We start from the raw sequence: 22843 nt of genomic DNA on the forward strand, positions 1-22843 counted from the left end.
CCTGCCAGAGATCTGCTAGCAAGCTAACTGCTACCAAAGAGCCATTGTTCTTTGATGGGAGCCATTCACACCTTTCCTCCAGGGCGGGGTATACCTAATGATGGGCAATGCAGGAGAGGGCCCGCTACACCTGCCTGACATGTGACGTCTGACTTTTGTACCAATGGTGTACTGTGTGCACCTTAATATTGTGGTCTTGCTTAAATTATTCCAATTGAATTACCCACTCTTTACCACTTTTAAGGGGAAGAACACATAAACTCAGGTGTGTTTAAGATCCTTCTTTTGCCCAGAGTCAACATATGCCAGTAATTTCAGTCCGTCCCATAAAAGTTAAACATTTGGGGAGAAAACACAGAGAGGTGAATTTCTTTAGAGGCCGGTAATACAAGATTAAGTATAATGCAGCACAACAATTTGAAAAAGATTTCTACCCTTCAAAAATTAATTGGGAAGATGCAAGAGTTCGGCAGTGTCTGGAGTTTGAAGCTCTCGTTTAGAGTGAACAACTTATCCACCTCTTAGTGAGATTGGTAACAATTCCCACTAAGCCTTCTCTAGCAAACCAAAAGGAAATTGGAGGGCTGTAGACATCTCTGGACCTCTGCCACGCCCAGGTGAGGATGTCAGACAGTTGCCCTCCTGAGTCCTTTCTTTCAGCTATGGATGGCAGTGGACGCTGCACAGAGCAATGAGTGTTGTGCTCCACTGTGTAGGCAGCTCTCTTGATCTTACTCTTTGATAAGGAGAAGTGGAAATTTGAGGGGAAATCATCTGTGGCCCCTCATGTCATGTCCCAGGCCTGGGCAGGGGTATAGAGGGCTACACTGTGTTCCACAAATCCAGGTGGTAATCATGAGAGTTGTTGTTGGAGAGAAGAAGGCAGATGGAGTTTCTGCACATCTCTTTGAAGCAGCATTCAATTGGTGGAGAAAGCAGTCGGATGGGGAACCTGGCACTGATAGACATCAAATAAAGATCTTCAGAAAAAAAAAGTGTTCTGGACCATAGAGCAATGTCCACCCCTTAATAAAAGCAGATGTTCAGCCCATTTGGGGCTGTGACTTATTTCATGGCTCTGTTTCAATGTTGAGTCAATGTGAAGTTGGCACACGTTAGACCAAACATTAGGACAAATGCTATATAGTCCCTAAACAGGCTGCTGAAGGTTTCTGTGTGAAAGGGGGTCTCGTGTGTACAGCAATGATGACTGAAGTGTACATCTCTCGCGGTTGTGTACAAGGACAGCTGCTACATTCAGTTAGAAAGGTTGTGTACAGCACGAGCAGGCGGGCACCTTGGAAGGTGCTGCATGACAGCTGCTGTTTGTAAGAGCTGCTGTTTACAGTGGGCGAGTCAGCATACAATGGGATTAGTTGAGCACAGTGGAAGCTGTGTGTACAGTAGGCTGTTATGCTTAAGGCTTTCTCTTGTATGCAAGAGAGCGACTGCATGCAAGCGGTGCTGTTCTGTACAGGAGCGGGCTGCTGTTTGTGAGAGCTGCTGTTTACACTGGGAGATACAGCACAGCATACCATGGGAGTTACTGGATACTGAGCACAATGGGAACTTCTGTGCCAGTGCAGGTTGTTTGTGTCTGGGAGCCGCACTTTACCTTGACTGTTGCTTACAATAACTTCTGTTCTGTGCATGAAACCTGATGTTTATAGTGTGAAATGCTGCGCACAGGAAGGAACGTTGGGGGGGGCGGGGGGTGTAAATGTTGTGTACATTGGGCAATATCTACAGTGCACGGGGACAGCGGCTGCCTCCTATGAGAGTTAGAGGTGTCAATGAGACCTGCTTTGTACAAGCTGAGCTGTTCTGTATTTTGGGGGCTGTTGTTTTGGAGCCTCTGTTCACCTTGTAAGATGAATTTTATGCCAAGTTATCAGCGGCTCCGGTCTCAGTCTGCTCCGGGTCAGATGGCTTTTTGTTCGACCTGATCTATAGTTTCACATTATTTATTCAAGATTTAATAATAACTCAATAGAGAGTATTGGTTTACAACATATGAATACGCAGGGACGTGTGGTGCGTGGCAGGGCGCCCGCCCGTGTCTAAGGTCATTGTCATGAGAAGTCCCTCGTGCTGTCTCACCTCATGAGCACCCCGGCCCCCCCGCACCTTCCCACACACATACCTCCCTCCCCGGCCCCCGAAGGAGCCTACCCGCTACTGTCTATGTCTCTAATTTAGTGCGATGTGAGTGGGTCCTGCAGCAAAGCAGCGACAGAGCGATGTGCGGGCAGTGTGTAATTTAGGGTCAGTTCTACGCAGAAGGCTTGCAGGAGGAGGACACACATTTAGGAATTGGTAACCATATACCTGTGCCCGGGAGAAAGAAAAACCTATTGGTCCAGGGACCTCTCGTAAGCTGATGGATCACCCACCTTCATCTCTGTCCGTGAACAGTATGAATGGAGCCCACGTGGTGCCTGGCCTTAAGGTGGCGACAGTAAAGACACATCGAAAGACAACGGCGTGGTCTCCAGCCTGGACTTCTAGTGCCTCTGACTGTCAGAGGCCGCAGAAATCACCCACGACCACAGGACAGGCTATGAAGGCGAAACAGCGTACCTCGTTAGGTCAGAGTCGTTTTAACGCACCGGTAAAGTGGAAGTTGCCCAGGACTACAACCTACCAAGCCCCCTCCCTCCCTCGGAAACTCTTCCCTCTATCTTTCCTCTGTCTATTTATCTATCTTTCCCTTTTTAACTCTGCCTGCATTCCTGTACCTTTGACTTTCTCTCTACCCAGTGCCATCCTAATGATTTTTGTGGGCCAGTGAAAAACGTATTTTGGTTGGTTTTGTGTGACCCTGGTTCTCAAAATGTAAGCTTTAAGTCAATATTGTTTGCCATCACGCAGGCATGAATCAGAATTAAAACAATCATAAAATTCAAAGTTTTTCCAAAAGGAGGGGCCAAAATATATCTTCCCCCGATCAAAAATATCATTAAGTTGACATTTTTTTAGGTTTATTGGCTGTTTGCTCACTTTCTTTTTTGGAGTTTCCCAGGAATCCACAAATAGAGAGCGAAAGGGAGAGCACGTGTGTGTGTGTGTGTGTGTGTGTGTGTGTATGTGGTGTGTGTGTGTGTCAGTCATGTGGGGGCGTAGTTATGATGAAGCGCAGTGAAATGAGTGTCATCGGAGTCACTGAAAGCAAGCCTATGGTCTGCCAGTATATGACCATTATTTTGCCATCAAACAAATGGATAATAAGTAAAAATGTTCAAAAGTTAGCAAATAATGGCTTGTTTTATTGATTACAAATGGAGTGCATTTTTTATAACAGGGGCTATAAAGCATATGTTGCAAAATTAATGTGCATTCAGCAAGAGTCAGGGCATGCTAACGGTAAGGTAGCTCAGTTGGTTAATGATTGTGCTGGGGAGACACCTATGTAAGCTGTAATCACAGACTTGAATACTCATGCCCGCTGCAGAGCATGAATGTAATATGTAGGTCACACTTGTGTTTAATTTCTAACATAGCATATTGTGTTAAAATGTTTGCCGCAGTGCTCCTGTGTGACCAACAGGTAACAATTAGCAGTAGCAAGTTACAATCATGATAAAAATAGCTTTGTGCATTTTGCCACAGCTGTAAACAGCTGCATTTAACCAAAAGGCATACATTTGAATGTTTGAAGGTTTGAACTAAATATTTTTAAGGTTGATAAAATGGATTTTTTCCTGTTTAAAAAGGCTCCATTGAGCCAACGAGCTGATGAGCTAAGGTTGAAGCACCTTCGTGCCAGTGAGTGGTACAAAAACCTGAGAGGACTTTTGGCAGCATTTCCAGCAACCCCACAGCAAAAGCTGCTCTCTGCTGATGAAGGGCCTACCCAGAAACACGTGTCCAGAGATTTGCAGCACTTGCTGCACCTACTAAGATGAAAAACTTTAGTTTACTTTAAGGATAAAAAACTAACTTGCACTGCATTTACCATGATGCACTGGGGTTGTGCATGCTGGAGTGTGAGGCAGGGTGCTCCCTTTCCGGTTTTCTTGATAAAATGGATTGTGTTAGGAAGTAGTAAACACTTTTTAATGAGTGTCGGAAAACATGTTAGTTTGCATTGTGTAAATGGCTGGTCACCAGTCTAATTTACAAACCTACCGGCTATTCCTACAGAAACACTCATTTATGTATCATATTTAGATCTAGATATCGAGAAAGTGAAACAAACACTCCATCGTTTGACTCTTGCATTCTTGGGAAGTGGTAGGCTGTGTCTCTTTGTTTGCACTGATGTGGTGATGCTTCTGGCGGCAGGTTGAGAATGTACAGAGTCCTCCATTTGAACCACTCCCGGCTTGGACACCATTCCAGGAAAGGGAACAGCTGTTTGGGTGTGATCTGAGCCGTTTGTCGCATGAAGGAGAGTTAGAGAGGAACAAGAGCCTCCAATGTCCTCGGCCTTGCAAATAACTAATATGACATACTCGCTGAAAGTGTTCAGGCGGCAATTCAGGTGTCCCAATAGTGACACGTTGCACTGGTGCCACTAACTATGGCTGGCCTGGTACCTGCTTCCGATTCAATAATGTCTGCGGGAAGCGGAGCCCGATCGGTTTCCGTTTTATTTCAGCATTGTTAGTCCCATATTGATGTGCCTTGTCTAACACTGGTGAATGCGTCAACATTTTTCAATAGGCGTGGTGTGAAAAAATAATATAATTAAGAAGTGCTTCAGACAGAAGCAAAGGTTTCTTATAACACCCAGCAACTATACCATCTGACTTGCTCCTGACCATCCTTGACAGGGACTTAGCTTCATGGGGTGTTTGGGGTGAGACACCCCCCTAACAATGCATTTGGGCCTGAGTCTGAGTTAGGTCCACTCTGTCTGTGTTGACCTAGTGACCTTTGATGAAAAACAGCAGAGAGGGAGAGCTACAGAGATATACATCTGGTAGCTGAATTTCAAAATGTGAAACCAGATAACATGGAATCAACACCGGCTTCCCTGCTTGTCCAAATTGTGTGATCCTAGGAAACATTTTATTTCACAGAGGTTCCTTTTTCTTTATTATCACATACAAGAGCACTTTTAAATATTTTAAGTTCAAGGTGTGCACTTCACAAGAACCTCTTATATTTGATTTAATAGTCCATAATGTTGCTCCATCTATATTAACAACATAGGCCACATTTAGAGTTTACATGACTTCTAACTTGCCTATTGGTTCACCAATGGCATTGTTGTTGGGGGGTGGGGGTTGGAGGGGCATTAATGTTTTTAAGTTCTTGTGTAAAAACTGAAATATCTGTCTAGACAGTGGTATAATGTAATGTGCTAAGGTGAAACACTTCTGCATGTTCAAGAGATACACTTTTTGAATTTCAAAGAGTGTCTTGTATGTTTACATTATGTTTGTTGCATGACATACATGCCAAATATGTTCATGGCTTGGCTAATGTATGGACACTTAGAGCCAAGACACATCCCTTGCTTAGATCTGAGTCAGCTTGCCCTATTAATTTGCGACTCTGGCTTAGTACAGAGGGCCTTCAGTCATTTGTTAATATGATTTGTAAAAGACAAGGACTAGAAACATGGAGCCCTGCCTACATGCGCTGATTGGACAACTCGACCATAAAGGTTTCTCCTAAACAGAGACAAAGTAGAGGGCGTGCAGTGAAAATGCATTTAAAAGAAGTGTTGCCAGGGCAGGGACTCCCAGGGCGTTGTGTTCTATATGACTATTTGAGTCAAGACTCTCAGGGAGAACTACCAGGTGGGACGGGCAGGGGCATAGCTTTGGGCAGTTGGGGATGTTTGGGGTGTGACACTGCCCAAATCATTTATTGGCTTGATAGTTAGGTCTGTGGACCCTCAGTCGGGTGTGCTATGTCTGTGTTGTTTTTGTCTCGACATTTTCATTTCACTGAAAACTTTTAACTTGTTCATTTTTTTGGAGTAGAAACCTACATATACACAGTAACTGGTTTAACAGGAATGTAGTAAATCTCCACCCATAGAAGTAACCCTTGATGGGGTGCAAATCTGCTACTTTTGGGAATTCACAAACATTTCAGTAGTAGGCTTGAAAAGCTGTGCCAGTCTCCGGGTTCCACACATACAACTGGCAATCAAACATCCAAAATTTGATGGGCTGAATGCTTGCAAATAGCCTAGCCAGTAGCAATCTTTCTGGGTAAAATTCCAACCCATCTTTTTTCATCCTTTGTGCCATAGTAGACAGCAGCCCACCTAATGCAAATCAGTTATGCCCTGCTCCTCACGAGAACAGCTGATCCAGAACCATGGGCATCTCACCCCTGCACCCACCACTTTTTAGTTGGGCAATTTGAAATTCACACACTCTGAATCTGACTGAATAAGCTACGCCTCTGTACCCTGAGGATGTCTTTCACTCTTTCCTCTGACTTTCTGGAGCCTTTTAAAGGATGTAAATGAAACTAACTTTTATTGCTTTGCTTGTTTCATACGTTTCATTAGTCGTGTAATCAACATGTTTCTACTATTAACATGTATAGTGTCGACACACTACTTTGATCGCGCAGTCGCTAGCGCTGGAATCATACACAGACACATGGTGTACGTTTCAAAGGCACCCCGTGTTGCGGATCATTGCCGGGTGCATACTATATTGCTCCGACACTACATACCTCCAAAACAAACAACATGAGGCAATTGACAATTAGAGACTTGATCAGGCAGCTGTTCACATTAAGTGGTCTCGTAATCTCTGAGATGGTATGGGATTGTCAAGCAAACTTTACTTAGTGCGAGTAGACCGGCCTGCCTCTGGGCTTTGTTCTGGCACAGCAGCGGGTATCAAGACAGTTACGACTGGTTCTGGGTTTGAACTGGACACCGACTGAGAGGTTGAGGGACCATCACCACAGTCCGGCACGGACATCTGATCAACACTGGATGAGATCAGGTCAGATTTGCCTTCACTGAGTGGCGGATTAAATCTCTTGAACATGGAGATGTTCCGGGTGAAAGTGGTAGCCCCCGCCGGGCGATGACCATGAAACCACATCTTCGCACAATGGTCCAGGGATTTTTGTCAAATGGCAGGCAGGATTTACTTCCTGAAAAATGTTCCTTGAGCAACACAGGATCCACAACGCACAAATCTGAATCTTGTGCATGACGTCTACGACTGGCCTTTCGATTTATTTTGGTCCATCGTTGATGTACCTGGTAGTCGTCGGTCATCCCCGGGGTCCATTACCAGTGATGAGGGATAGAATCCACCACGGCTCGGCCTAAGGAGGTATGCCCAGGGGCTTGTCCAGTTGTGGAATGGGTAGTCTGTTGATAGTTCCATAGGAACGAATATATGGCATATTCACTCGATTGTCTGCCTGCTGTAGCGATTCGGACAACTTTGTTTAGTGTTCGCATGAATCGCTCAACCTCCCCATTCGCCTGAGGCCATCGCGGTGTGATCCGTCGGTGTCAGATGCCAGTAGCTTCAAAGTATGAGGTAAAATCTTTACTTTGAAAAGGGGGTCCATTGTCAGTTCTTATCTCTGCGATGAGGCCATGAGTAGCCAGGATCTTCTTGATCGTGGGATTCACAATTTCGGCAGTAAGAGCAGGGATGATCTCCACTCTGGGATACTTTGAGAAGTCATCAATCATTACCATGATGTGTTGGCCATCAGGTAAGCTACCGAAGTCGAGACTGGCTGAAACCCATGATTGTCGTGGACCTTGTTCCATTTCAACCGGCACAGGCCAGCTGGGCTCCCCAGAGACTTGACACCATTCGCATGACCGCACCATATTTTCAACCTGCTCATCCATAAGGGGAAACCACACCTTTGTCCGCAACCAGCTTTTTGTCTTCACCATGCCCTGGTGCCCATTGTGTGCCAACTGTACCACCCAGTCAGTGAGGGATGACAGGATCACTAAGCGGTATCCCCGTAATAGGCACCCATCAGAGTCCACAGAAAGTTCACCTCAAACATGGTTTAAGCTTTCCATTATTCGTTTGGCGGTGGGGTTGATCAAAGGCAGCTGTTTCCTCACAGCTTGCCACTGATTGGAGCGGATCACCTGCAATGCTTTTTGAAGACAGTCATCGTACGCTGTGGCAATCGTGTCGGTTGAGACAGGCAACAGTCTGGACCGGTCCAACACGTACCTAACATAATCTTCAACCTCACGAGCCTCTAGGATTTCACTCGCGGTGGCAGCTCGCGGATGACGAGATAAATAATCAGCAGGGTTATCTAACCCTGACCGGTACTCCAACCGACATCAGTAGTCTTGCAACTGAAGCATCCATTTTTCTATCCATGGCGATGGATTTGGCGCTGTCCCATTGAAGAGTGGAATGAGTGGCTTATGATCGGTAGTAACAAGGAACAGTTGTCCATATATGTAAAGGTGAAAATGTTTACAGCCAAGTGTACAGCTATGGTCTCCTTTTCAAACTGTGAGTACTGTTGCTCCGGCTCACAAAAGCCACTAGTGACCACTCAGCATTGTCTTGTTTTTGGAGCAACACAGACCCAATACCTTTTGGACCTGCGTCAACTGCAATTTTGGTGTCCTTCGGGGATAAAAATATCGCAAAATGATGTCGCTGGATACAGCATCCTTGCTGGCCTCAAAGGCAGTTTGCTGGGCTGACTCCCACACCCACGGTTCTGAGGACTTCGTCAGGCTCCTGAGGGGCTGTGTCAATGTGAAAAGGTCCTTAATGAAACAGCCACAGTAGTTGACCATTCCGAGAAAACTCCGGACTTCCATCACATTAGTGGGTGGGGGTGCGTTCTTAATGTCTTGCACCTTCTCAGGATCTGGTGCCACACCATCCACTGAAAATACATATCCAAAGAACCGGATCTTGTTGGTAAGAAACTCACACTTTTGACAGTGAAGGGTCAGCCCAGGCTCTTTGATTTGGTGTAACACGCTTTTGAGTCTGGCGTTATGCTCTGAAACGGTTGCTGCATGGATCAATATGTCATCACTGACGTTGATCGTGCCAGGTAAGCCTGCTAGTACTTTGTGGATGACATTTTGACAAACCTCAGCAGCAGTCAAGATGCCGAAATTCAATCTTGTGTCACACATTAATCCGACGTGCTTTGAAAACGTCGTGATATAGCGTAACTCCTTGGCTAGCACTATCTGGTGATACCCTGAGCGGAAGTCCAGCATGGAAAACCAGCATGATCCGCTTAGTTCACCTATCAAGTCATCAATTGTTCAGGTTAGATGTCTCTTCCACTTGATAGCGACATTAGCGAGACGCATGTCCATGCAGATGCGCACTTCTCCCAGCTGTTCGGGCTTCCTCACGACCATTATCGGAGACACCCAGGGTGTGGGTCCTGTGACCCTCTCTATGATGCCAGCTGCTTCAAGCTTGTCCAACTCTTTCTCCACCTGTGGTCTGACATGGAATGTAACACAACGGTGCTGGAGTGCCACTGGCTGTAAGGTTTTGTCGATATGTAGCTTTATTTCTCTGTGGCGCAGACAGCCTATGCCTTCAAACACTTTGCGGAATTGGTGAAGAAGCTCAGTCACTGACTCTTGATGTATGCCAAAAGCAACTGTAATGACGCCGAGGTCCTCGGCTGTTTGGCATCCCAATAGCATCCCATGCCCTTCTTCAGCCACATACACTTGTGTGCTGACCAACTGTGATCCATATGCAATGGTTGTCTGGAACTTGCCTTTTACAGCTAGTGGCGCAGTTTAACCATATACCTACACCTTCGCTGCCTCTAAGGCGGGTGTCGGAAACATCTGGTGGTATATGTCACCTGCCAGGATATTTATGGAGGCACCGGTGTCAACGACAGCCAGGGTTGGATGTGCGCCTACCTTGACCTGGCACCGTGGCAGTCTCTTGGACAACTGGGCAGCATTACCTATGGTGAACAGGGAGTGGATGACGTGTTCTTCGGCGTCATCGTCATCCATGTGACTGCCTCTTTCCGATTGGCTTGTGGTGGCATTGACAGAGGCGCTCTCTGCTTGCAGTTTACTTGATCGACACACTCTCATGAAATTATTACGTTTTCCGCAGCCAGCACATTTCTTTCCTCAGGCGGGGCAGTCATTTGGTCGATGTGACGGTCCACCACAGTACCCACACGGTTGTGATGTAGGCTTGCTGCTTCGTAATCTTGTTTTGTTAGGAGATATTGTTATTGTGTTGACCAGTTCTTCCTTGATTGGTCTTTGGAGCACCGCCTCCATATGTGAGGCTCGGGCTTTAGATAGCTCCTTGGTGCGTCCCATCGTAAGGATGTCAGGCAGAGACCTTCCTGACTCCTGCAAAATTCTTTCTCTTATATTTGCTGATGCACACCCTTGGATCACCTGGCCTCTGATCTCTTCAGTCTCATTTACAAATCTGCATGTGCTGGCGAGGTCCTTGAGCCTCATGTGAAATTAATCGAACGATTCTGCTGCCTGGCTTGCCTGAATACAAATCGTTCATAGTCTGTATTTGCCATCGGTTCGAAACGCATGTTTACGGCAGCTATCAGGGTCAAGTGTGTTCTGGGGGTGGCCTCGGTGAGGTTTTTTGATATTTTGTAGATGTCCTTTCCCCCCAGCTGCAAGATCATAGAACTTTTCTGTGCATCCTCGACTTTGGTGGCCTCGAAGAACAGTAGGACTCTGTCGACCCAGTCCTTCCATCGCTGGGCGTGTGCTGATGGAGCTCCTTTGACAACAAAAGACTCAATTGGAGGGACAGTGGACATGTTGAGTTAAGTGTAGACACAGGACAACATGGGTATCTCTGTTTATGCAGTGAATAAGGCAGGGAGAGGCATGCCTAAATGTGCAGTGTTTCCTCTACTCGCTCTATGAAAGGAGTATTGCTTGTCTCGATGCACTGCTCCCTCAGCGTGATGTCTGTGTCGTAGTTAGCAGTGTGCTGTTCAGTGTCTAGTATGCTTTAGTCACTTTTATTTCTTTGGTCTTTTGTGTTTTTTTTTGTTTATATGCTAGTGTAAATCCTAGTGCAACACTAGGAATTGGCTCCTCCCCCTTGTGTGTGTTTAATTTGTCACCATAACTTAGTCCTGTACCTTTTTGTTGGAGCACAAAGGGGGGGCAGGGTCACAAAACAGAAGCAGCCTCTCACGGGTCTCCACTTTCTTCTGCGCTCACTTGGACAGGCAGCCCGCGGCAGAGCGTCAACGTCTCCAGAGCCGATTGGGCGAAGGCGGGGGTTTTCATGTAAGATGCGTGCCGGGTCACGGGCTGGAAAACTCCTTGCTACGATCTTCCGAGATGGCTCGGAGAGAGGTGTGTGGGCTGACAGGGTGTAGAGGCCTCCGCTGGCAGACGGACTTTGGCGAGGACAGCCCCGCGATCGAACATGGCCCGAGCACCGCGTGTGAGCTGCGTCCACCACGGCAGGTGCGAACACTGTAAGGTGCGATTCCACCCTCATCGCCAAAATATAGTGTTAACACACTACTTGACCTCGCAGTGCCTAGCAGTGGAATCATACACAGACAAATGATGCACGTTTCAACGGCTCCCAGTGTTGCGGATCATTGCCGGGTTCTTACTATATTGCTCCCCACCCACTGGCCGCACTTTATTATATCACTTGGCCCACGTGACCCATGGGCTGAAACACCTACACACAAACTCAGAGGGGAGTCACTCCAGCTTCCCTCTGGCCATAACTCTGACGGCAATGGTAGTGCCCCACGACCAGTTGCATCACTGGTGCAAAACTACAATATGGTCCTATTAAACTTTCAAGACTGTTCTTTTCTGTGATTTCTCATTGACCTGATTCATGATTATCTTGTGTTGTTGTGGCTGGACAGAGAAGATAAGCCTGTTAAATGTATTCTTTAGTAATGGTTTATCTTAGTTAATGAAAAGAAAGTGATGTTTCAGTTCCTGTCAAGGATTTTAGCAGTGTACTATGTATATGGGGCCATGTGCTGTAGATCTATGCCATTTATTTTTCACTTCACAGAATGAACTACTGTCCAGTGTGTGGCTTGGCATAGTTGTGTTGAGAAGCATATTTGACAATTGGATGGTTGTGGAGCAATGTTGTGTGCACAACATTGTCTTATGGGTATCCTAACATGTTCTGAATGGTTCTGATATTTCAGTTGTTGTAGGGTCATGTTCTATAGGGGCAGCAAAGCTTTCCAGCTATATCATTTTGTGAACATGAAATCTCCTGAAGATCTGTCTAACCTTGTTTCCTGGGGTAGAGAAAGTTTTAAATATATCCCTACACAACAGAAAAAGGTGCATTCTTAGACAGTAAGTGTTAGTTGATACTGGATGTCCCTAAATAGAGAGTTAGACAGCTTATCTAACATCCGTTGGATGAATGTTATTTACTTGTGGGCTCAGTGGACTGATCTCTGTTGCATGTTTGCTTGGTATTTCATGGTGCTGGTTGTTACTGAGAATATCACAATAGTTGCATACAAAACATATCTGTACCAAATATATGTGCGATGATCTGTTTAATGAGTACTCTTTCTGGAAAACAGACTTGTGGGTGCAGTGTAGGCAATCCAAATCTTATTACCATTGGTACAGAGATCATGTTGATTAGCTTCTATAGGGGTAAAATGTAGTTAAAGGTCTCTAAGATGTCTGCTAAACTGACTGAAGGGGATTCTGTTTTTAGTACACTATCTGGAATAAAGCAATATTAAGGATGAAGAGTCACAGTTTGGGCTTTATGTAGAGGAGACACCTCAACGGAGAAGCTGGTGGGTGCGGAAAATTATCTTTTGCTGTGAACCGGGCTTCTCATCATTGGTCCTTGCCCTCTTTTCATGGTGGGCTGTACATATATGTTGTTCAGAAATTATATGTTATGGTTCCAACCTTGTCTGTCTATTTAGATGCATTCATTTTGAATAGGTGGGACCTATAGCCATCTCTGTTTCTGAAAGTGTGTTGTAACTGAACCAACTTAATATAGATAGAGCTGTAGTTTGTTATAACTTGGGTGTGCTCTTAAAAGAGCATAAAAACCTGTCAAACACAATTTCCCTTTATTTTTAGTGCTGGCTAGCACATATTAAAACACATACAAGTTAATTCCTGAGTTCCAAGCAGGGTTAGAATGTTTCATTGCCAGAATAGTAGGCATATTCTTCGGATGTGTTGGTTGTCTCTGTGGGAACCATTATATGTCCATAACATGCCTGGTAATTGCCTGCTCTTTCAGACATGCTAGAGCAGATTTGCCAGCGGCTAAGAAGAATACTGGTCTGTTTCTCCTGGAAGGAATATCTATCATCAGATAAGTGAACTTCTCCCATTACACAAACAAGAAAAGGAACTTATTTCTGGGCCTGCCACCATGTCTGGGACAATGCAACATCAGATATGGCCTGGTGGAACCCGCTACCATGATCATTACTGTGGATGGTAGGATCATAGAATGTACTAGAAACCATCTTAGACTCTATCAACATCATTGTCATAAATATTAACAAAGATGATCAACAATCACCTCAACCTGAATTCTCAGGACTGTGGTGTGACATCCTGCTTCAGAGTAGGCTTGAGGCACTGTAAAAAAGAGTACCTGCATCATGTTGTGAAAGTATTAAACATGGAAAATCCAGATCTCCTTTGAAAGACCATGCTTTGTTGGAGGGTCAGTATGGTGGGCTTGTGGAATCTACTCTATGAATCTGCAAGGAGACACTCTACTCTTTCCTTCTATGCAATGGAAATACCTTTTTTCTGTGCTTCACCTTGTGTCCTTGTCAGTGTATTGCTAAAGCACTGGAACTTGAGCATCCTATTGCTGTTTGGGGCATTTCTAAGAGTCTCCCCTGAAGGATAAGTTTTTCTTCTGCAGGTGCAGGAAAGATGCAGGGACTTTTTAGTCTCCCAGAAACAATTATGGTGCACCCCACACACTAATCAAAAGACCATGTTTGTACCTCTTCTTGTAATTTGGAGACCCCTTAAAGTGGCGCCTAATCTTACTGCCTTACAAAGCACCACCTCTGTGCAGGTGAGGGCTGGATTTATGAGCTACTCTCATGGACGTGGTGTATTCCTTAAATGTATTCTTCCAGCTATCCATACTTCCTTTCACTTATCATTGTATCCATCCATTCCTGCTGATGACCTTCCCCTTAAACTCATGCATCTTCACCCCACAACCTACCTTCTTAGATCAAGTCACTCTCGTAACGTCCTACCTGTCTTCCAGTGACACCTATTCATGATGACAATAAAACATCTTTCTCCAATTGCCATAGTCATATACTAAATAATTATCTTTTTCTCTTGCATTGCCTCCTAAATAATCATTGGTAAATCAAGTAGGTCTAATCTTTGCTATCAGGTGCCAGGAGATTGGCTTTGAAAATTATGTTTTTGTTTTCCCTTTATGGCCACCAAGCATACACACTTGTAATGTATATGCGCATGATTGTTGAACATCTACTACAAGATGGTTGCCTTACACGCATGTGCATGCACTGTGGACATTTTGAAATAATTTGGCTTTGCCCATGCTTGAGATGCAATTCAACAAGCACTAAAGAAGCTGAAGCCATGATAAGTATTGGCGGTATTGAAAAACAACAGAGACTGCATTCTGCAGAGGGTTGGGGGAACAGTAACACAGAGAGAGTGGGGAAAACAATAGCAACTTTGCCACAAAGGGCTATTTAAAGGTCCTACTTGCTTTAAAAAATGTCATGGCTTCACTGGCAGCCGACCAAGCTAATAGAAACTCATAACAAAAACCAAACGTTGGTGGCTGAATAGGGATGGCCAAATTACCACTCTGTATTTTATTAATGTATTCTGGAATTTATTGGTAGCATGAGAGATCTGACAGTCAGTCAGAGGTGTCTGTAGGTGAGACCTAAAAACATCCCTTACCTGTAGTACCAGGACCCTGTCCCCTTGATATTAGGTGTGAAAAACCTTTACTGTAAGTCACAAGACCGGCTACCGTATAGAGACGACTGTGGTGAGAACCCACGGGAGTTGCAGTTAGCAGTCAAGGGTAAAGTGATCACATGGATAGAATGATAACAAACACCACCCCAGGAGTGAAAAGTTGCAAACGTTTCTATTTTTGAAATCTCCGCAAAGATCTAATGGAAAATTTTGCAACTTAGGACCTGATTTATATTTTGCCAGTAGGTATACTCTATTGCAATGGCAACGGAGTATACATACCGCCAGTATATAAGTCCGCCAGCCTGATTTAATTGCAGGCAGACCTTCAGTTTGCCCATGGCAGAGACTACTCTGGCCAAACCTGTCCAACAGCCCTGGAGACTAAGGGCCATAGGTGAAATGGCTACAAGTCTGCGTGCCCAATTTTGATGGGCGGACACGTAGTCATTTTTTTATAGAGCCTAGGCAGTGTATATGCGTTGTCTACAAGACCTGCCGTATTCAGTAAAAGGACTTTGATCCTGCCTGCTGCTTACCATAGGTTGACTCCAGTATTGCTCTTTTTTGCTGCCTCCTAACTAGTTCACGCAGCCAATACGTCACTTCTATTCTTAGCTGAGGAGCACCAGCTAAGTACAATATTTTCACACTTTAGGTTTCTACTTTTTTTTCTTAGGGATCGGAGCGCAGGCTCAAACGTGGTTCCTGAGCATTAAAGTCAGCAGCTCTAGCCATTACGCCATATGCCGTTATTTACTTTTGTTCTGCACTCCGAAGGTATCGGAGCACAGACTCAAACGCTGTCCTTGTGCTGTAAAGTCGGATGCTCTCGGCATTATGCCATAACCTTTTCATTGCCCCGTTCTGCTTGCTCACTTCCTCCCTCCTTTGCCACACCAATCACAGGAGGTTGAGCCTCCCGCCAGACTTGAACACTATTTCCCAGCTCCATTATATTTACGTCTCCCTATTTATTTTAAAACTCACCCTACATGGCCTCTCTCTCTCATTTATATTTTTTTTAAACAATTTCCATTTTCTGTTATTTTTAATCCCCCCTATTTGGCATAGGTTTTGATCCTCTTCCCCACCGTCTTTGTTACCCACTCCCCTTCTTCTTGTTTTTTTCCCCTGAAGGTTTATATAGCAGAGACATATCCCAAAGGTATTTGAGTGCTTTACATGTGCTCCGTGCATGCTCAAAGAAATAGTGTTTGACACTACTCCTAGGTCGACCTTTAGGTGGTGCGCTAGTTTCTTATTTCTTCTTTCAGTTGGATTAGACGCAACTGGCAAAACCACAATCCTGTATAAACTGAAACTGGGAGAAATTGTCACCACCATTCCAAAGATCAGTGCGTGGCAAAAGCCTCTTGTCATCTGCATTTCTTTGCACTTGTCGTGTGGCACCGAAGAGCCTAAAATGCTAACCATGTGTTCCAAATTGTTAGAATGTAAGGAGGCAAATAGGGAAATTAAATTTGTAGGTAAATGAATGTCAGCTGAGTCATATAAGGAGAGGGAGTCACCAGGGCATACGCTGGCCAACCTGATTCAGCCATGGAGGGCTGCATCTCCTACCAGTAGGCTAGACACTGCAGGTGGTGTTTCGATGCACCACCCAACAGATATCTTAACTCAGTGGTTCCCAACCTTTTGATTTCTGTGGACCCCCACTTTAACATTAATGGAACCCAGGGGCCCCCACTGAATCATCATGGGAATCCGGGGACCCCCGCCTGAGTCATTACTGGAAGCTGGGGACCTAATTTGTCAATATTTGTTAATAATTTTTAATTTTCTAGGCTCTCGCGGACCCCCTTAGAAGGCTTCACGGACCCCCAGGGGTCCCCGGACCACAGGTTGGGAACCACTGTCTTAACTGATTACACACAATATTATACCAACTTGTATTCCACAGAGAGGAACTCTGATGCACACAAGATTCGTATGTCCTTGGAGCTAAATGGGCATGAGTGGGGGCAATGAAGCGAAGGGCCTTTTTCTCCCCCATTGCATTGGAGAAAATAAAAAATGTGATAGATTATGAGTAAGGGTGGGGCCTTTGGAAGCAGTGCACTCCAGTGGTGTTTTATAAGGAGTTTGTGGAGGAGCTTGCTTCATTCATATTAGAAATGTGCTAGGGTGTGCATTAATGTGTCATAGGATAGAGGTAAGCCCTTTAGATATAAGGACTGGCTCAAGAACTTGGCTACGTGCAGTGGCCAGGCTATTTTAATTCTCTTCTTCATGCCACATAATTCCACTACAAAAATACACCACACACCACACAATACCGCCCTACACAATTCCACAACCAACAATTTCATTCCAACTCACATAAATCCACTCCACACCACATACACACACAACACTCCAAACAAAAACACATGGCTAAAAGGCATTACGATTTACAACGCCCATAGTTCTAACTCTCGCAAATGTGAGACGTAGTGCGTTGCAAATGCTTGTTTATTGTTTCTTATTGCCAGCTAAAACCTGCTGGTAAGGAAAAGTAAAATATTTATAATGCTTTCCCTCGCTATGGGTGAGGACTCCTAAGGAAGGGGAGCCTTACATTTTTTCTTTTCAAAGGGAAAAACTAATTTCGGGATTTTCTTTTTGAAAAGAAAAATGAAATATTCTGTGCTACAGTGCTGTGTCCTCAGACTGAAATGCACTCACAAGAACTGCCGTTCCGGCGGTTCTAGGCAATGCTTTGTAAATTACTGCCTGCCTGATGGTCATTTATAAATCTGGCGGGCGGTCCTTCCACCAGGGCAACAGAGTAATTTACTGTATTTCCTTTGGGAACCCACAGGCCATCCACCAGGATTTAAATCAGGTCCTTAGTTATGAAAGTTTTTTTTTAATTCAGGATATCTGTAGGGACATTGTGTTTTTTTTTTTACATTTAGGTTGCATGAATCTTATTTGAGGTGAAAATAAATAGTTCTGCAGAAGGTGTACTTTGAGGACAACAATGCTCTTCTTCACATCGCCATTGTGCATGGAAAAACTGGAAAGCTGTGAAACGTTGCAAGCTTTATGAATTGGAAAAAACGCGGGTTGCAAAGGTTTGCAGACTTACACAACGTTGTTCGCCCTTACATACGGCCACCTAAAAAACTTAAACAAAAGGACCAGGGAGTTCACACTAGACTAATAAAGACACACATTGTCAAAAGCACACTTAAAATCGGGGTCCGAATGCACGGACATGTGCTAAGGCTCATGATCCCCTATATGAGCAACCTTTATTGTAGGGCAATCTAACCAGGCTTATAAACCCTAAACAGTGCCACTGCGCTTTTGCAAACAGTGACTATCATGTAATATAAAATAATTGTCATATAATATAACTCAATATTTTTTATTGCAAACAAGACCTATTTGTCATTTGTGCTGTACTTGCGGATGCACTATTTCTACCTCGCTTACTGGACGCTAACCTCTAAAACGGGCTACTTTTCCCTCCTCCAAGGCCCACGCATACTTTCCAAATGCCAATTGCTTTTACCATAAGTTAGATGCTGGCCAACCAGATGATACATAATGTCGAATAATAGGATGATTTAAAGGAATTTGCACATATTTGTTCAAAAATACACATGTATTGATATTATGTGCATGAGTAAATATAAAGTAGTCTTCATGTAGTTCTCTTCCGGGTATTCTATTGGTCTGTATATCTTTATGGCCCTGTATTATATGATATGGAAATGGGGTGTAATACAGAGTAGCCAATGTTTACTGCTCCATGGTTCGTCAGTAAAAGATAACTAATTATACCTATGAAATCCGATTTGTTGTAAATGTGATTTCTAAAAGTAGCTCAAAACTTTCTCTTTTCTCAAACAGAAACTAAAAAGGTGTATGATCCCACGGGCAAGGAAAAATACTTAGAGGCCTGCCAGGCCTACGGCGTAGTACCCATTTCCTACTTTCTTCGTCATATGAAGGACTCAGAGCTGATCATGATGCATCACGGACTCGGCCCACAGGTACAGAAACGACCTCAAAATCTACCTACAGGTACACGGACAGAGAAATGACAGGTCCAGGACACCAGTAGATGTGGCCCGCTGGCACTTTAATTAACCTAAATATATAATGGAGTTTGGCAGACATGAAATTGTGGGTTCCCTATGAACCCATGGAGATTTGTGGCACAGCTAATAAGGGTGGCTTTACGCCCAACTGGTTTCAGCCCACAGTAATTAAAGGGACACTAAAAACCCACAGGAATTGTACCCCGGGTCTTTGATCATTTGATAGGCGAGCAGTGGAACTAAAGAGTGGGGAGCACGGTGTGAAAGTAGGCTTCGATTTCTTTATTTCAGACCAGGGACAATGATATAAGCACCACAACCCATGGTGCGTGGGGGTGTCTCATGTGTACACATTACATGACCACCTGCCTACGGCTTCAGCTGTATCACATTTGCATATTATTTTTGTTGTGATTATTTCAGTTGCACATGTTAATGATAATGTATTTTTTTTCATAATTATGACAATTGTGGCTGTTTTGTCTTAAGACATATGTCTGCCCTTTACCTGTGAGGAAGTATAATGCAGAATGAATTCTTGCACTGTTGGTATTTTTACCATATCTAAGCATCACTTGGATACGTTTGAATCAAATTGAGCTCCATTTCTGGGCTACTTATCTTCGAAATTTAGGGAAACTTGCATACCCCGGATACCAGAGAGTTCACAATCATCCAAAAAGAATGTGTGAATTACACAAAAAACATTGACCATGAATAGAGAACATATGGCTTTCCTTTTAAGTTGATTTCACCTGCTAATGGGACATGGTGGGTGGATAGGATGAGTTAAGAGATATGTCTTCTACCTTGACAACTGGACTTAGGGATGAACTGTTACTTTTGAATGTCTCTTCATCAGCTTGTTGTTGTAGGCGTTGGTATTTTTATGTTGCTTCCAAAACCCAACAAAAAGATTTGATCCATAAAACACTACGGGGACTCACCTCACACATACTGAAGAGCAGAGAGGAGTGATTGAAAAGCCTAATGTGACTGACTACAAAGACACCAAAGTTATCCTATGAATACATGAGGTTTGCGCATAAGATGTATTGAAGTCATCTGAAATTTCCATGGGGACCGGGCCCACTAATCTAAAGTGACATTAAAAGTCCATAACAATTGGAACTGATGACGCGTCCCTTTATGATCATTTATTACACATCGGGACTCGTTTTAGGCCAATGAATCTTTTGACCCAGTTGAGAGACACCTTAGGACGAGATAGCTAATCAATATGTCAATCAATACGTCAATAATGTCATCAATATTTATCACGACAATACATTTCACCTTAGTCAAAGTCATTAATCAATTCAAGACGCAACCATGACCTTTCAGCCATGAATAACCACACCTGTTTAGTAGAATTTTATGAGTTTTATTCTCTATTGCTTACAAAACTAATAGCAAGTGCGTCAATCTCAAAACCAAAAAACATAATAGCATAGTCACGATATGGCAAATTTGGTAAGATTTCATTAAAGCGAGAATCACAAACATTAGAACATAACAAGGCGTGAACATAGATCAATTTAGCGGAGTATCAATAACACGTCAGTTCCTCAAAGCATAGTTGCGGTCATTTGTCTATTTGCGTCAGTTTTAGTGAGCACCTGTCCTAACCACTGATTAGCATTCGCATGTTGGGCTTCGTGCAAACAATTTAGAACACCAATTTGGAAAACATCTAGCTAAGGTCTCTGTCAAAAGTAAGCAGTTGGTACCTAGAAAGGAAAAGCAAACAGACAAATCACAATAGCATTGTCATAATGACCCTCCAAAGTTTAGGTCAGCACACAGGTTCAGTCTTCGTCTTCATGACATCTGTCAATTCGCCATCAGTCAGAACTCAGCTCCGGGGCAAAAGGGCGCTTTCCTCATGAGGAGGTAAAGTGTTAAATGGACAATTCCAAGGGCAAGAATGGTTTTAAGTAAACCATCAAGTCACTAAACAGAGTGACAGAGTTTCTGGATAAAATCAATAGCATTCCCTAACCCACCTAAATGACTCCCCGTGACATGGGTTTTTATCCCTTTTTCATTGTACATTCCCCCAAAATTCTATTGGACATTTGTTATACCCCATTATCTTTAACCTATCAGAAAATACATTAAGTAACCCAACTCTTCACCCCATATTATTTTACAAGTCTTTGATTGGTCTTCATAATTTACGTCTTCAGAGGTGGCACATCCAGTATGATTTCATCTTTATGTAATTCTTTGCACATCTTTTGGTCAGCAGTTCCATTGTCTTCACCGGTTTGAATGACCTTGTACATTACATTAATCTACACTATTTCAATTTACTTTTAACATTTACTCTGCACACAAGAAGAATGCTTGAAAACGGATCTAACATGGTTACATTCATCTTCTAATTTGAAGAAAAAGAACACGCAGGGTCGTGTCCCTTTGTGAGTCAGCATACTGGAAAATAGAAAAATGCATTTAATATGAGAGCCAAGCAGCTAAGCTTCAGCTCATGCTAACTTAAGGCCTATGAGGGTTTCAGCGCAGATTCTATAATGCAAACATTAGTATAAACTTATTTAAACGTAATATAAACATTTTAGTCATCATTATTAGTCCACGTATACATTGGTGGCCACTCCCCGTGGTCACATTTCAAGTGCACGTCTAAGCAAAATTTACTATTACAGTTTCTATGCAGCATTATCACACATTAATTCATAAACATTTCATGTTAATATAGATTATATAAGCTACGCTTTCTCAGCCCCAAAGAGATTGAGGTGAGCCTAATTGTCCATTTATTTTAGGCCTACAAGAACCCTAAAAGCCCATGTGTACCCACGTGACCATGAAAAACATTCTTGCCGAAGGATGTGATACTTTTCTTACTGGACTTGTTAAAATCATTTAATTGGAGTAGCTTTTATATCTTTTCTGATCATCTAAGGATATTGGTCGAGTGGTTGCTTTTTGACAAATGGTTGGCAGAATGGCCCAGAAGGACACAACCGCTGAGAAGGCACCATTGATGTGTTTAGGCATTCATATTCTCTCCAGTTCTTTTTAAAATTGTGATATCCCTCGAGAGACTGTATGCTAGGTTACAATGTTTGTATTCATGGCACTCTCTTGTAATGTGGTTTAGAATAGCCTCAAGCATCACAGCATGAGGGAGAATGAGGGGGGAACACATTCTGTGGCAATATACAGACTTTTGCAGAGAATATATTAGGAGTTATTCATGTTATTTATGTGATATTGCAAGGTTCTGATCGGATGAATTGTTAGGAAGAGCTTTTATCAGTTTAAAGCATGCTTTTGCTCAACATCCTGATCATGCCATAGAACGGTATTGTTGATTCTGATTACAGGCTGTTAGTGGTTATTGGACAGTATCCATGGTGGTACTCTTGTGAAGCCCTGGATTCATAATGAACTCCATTTGGATGTCCAAGCTGTTCTCCTTTGAACTCTTGACTTTCTGAGATTAGCCAGGTCCACAGAGTGGTAGCAGATTTCCAAAGATTTATTCAGTCTAGGAGATCGATGAGGTGTTGCTGCTGAGAAGCTATACCTCTCCCTAAATCTTGCTCTCAAAAAAACTGGTACACTGGAGCCCCTTTCCTGAAGTAAAGTAGTATTTTGCAAGTGGCTTTAAAATAACAGCTGTTCTAAACTTAAAATGGAAAAACCTGACAAGAAGTAAGCAACTGTAGTAGATTTCAAAGTGTTTCCCAGAAATGAACTTGGAAAGCAAAATGGGGAAATCTGACAAGAAGGAAGCACATGTAGTGGATTTCAAAGTGTTTGTCTGAAAGCAACTTGGGCAACCAGACTCAACAAGAGCAGTAAGCTGATCTAGGAGTGCTCAGCCCTGAGCTGGAATCTATGTTTAGACAAATAATGAAAA

General features: G+C 43.6%; 1 protein-coding gene across 2 annotated transcripts in view; it reads left to right on the forward strand.

Annotated features, from left to right (window-relative positions):
- LRRC74B (leucine rich repeat containing 74B) overlaps nucleotides 1-22843 on the forward strand; it is a 155434-nt gene that overhangs the window by 26926 nt on the left and 105665 nt on the right. For both annotated transcript variants that reach the window (XM_069214434.1, XM_069214435.1), the window contains exon 3: nucleotides 18761-18903. In XM_069214434.1, coding sequence (XP_069070535.1) covers nucleotides 18761-18903 — 143 coding nt within the window. The remainder of the gene's footprint in view (nucleotides 1-18760; nucleotides 18904-22843) is intronic.

This window comes from Pleurodeles waltl, chromosome 11 (assembly GCF_031143425.1).
Source record: "Pleurodeles waltl isolate 20211129_DDA chromosome 11, aPleWal1.hap1.20221129, whole genome shotgun sequence".
NCBI classification, from domain to species: Eukaryota; Metazoa; Chordata; class Amphibia; order Caudata; family Salamandridae; genus Pleurodeles; species Pleurodeles waltl.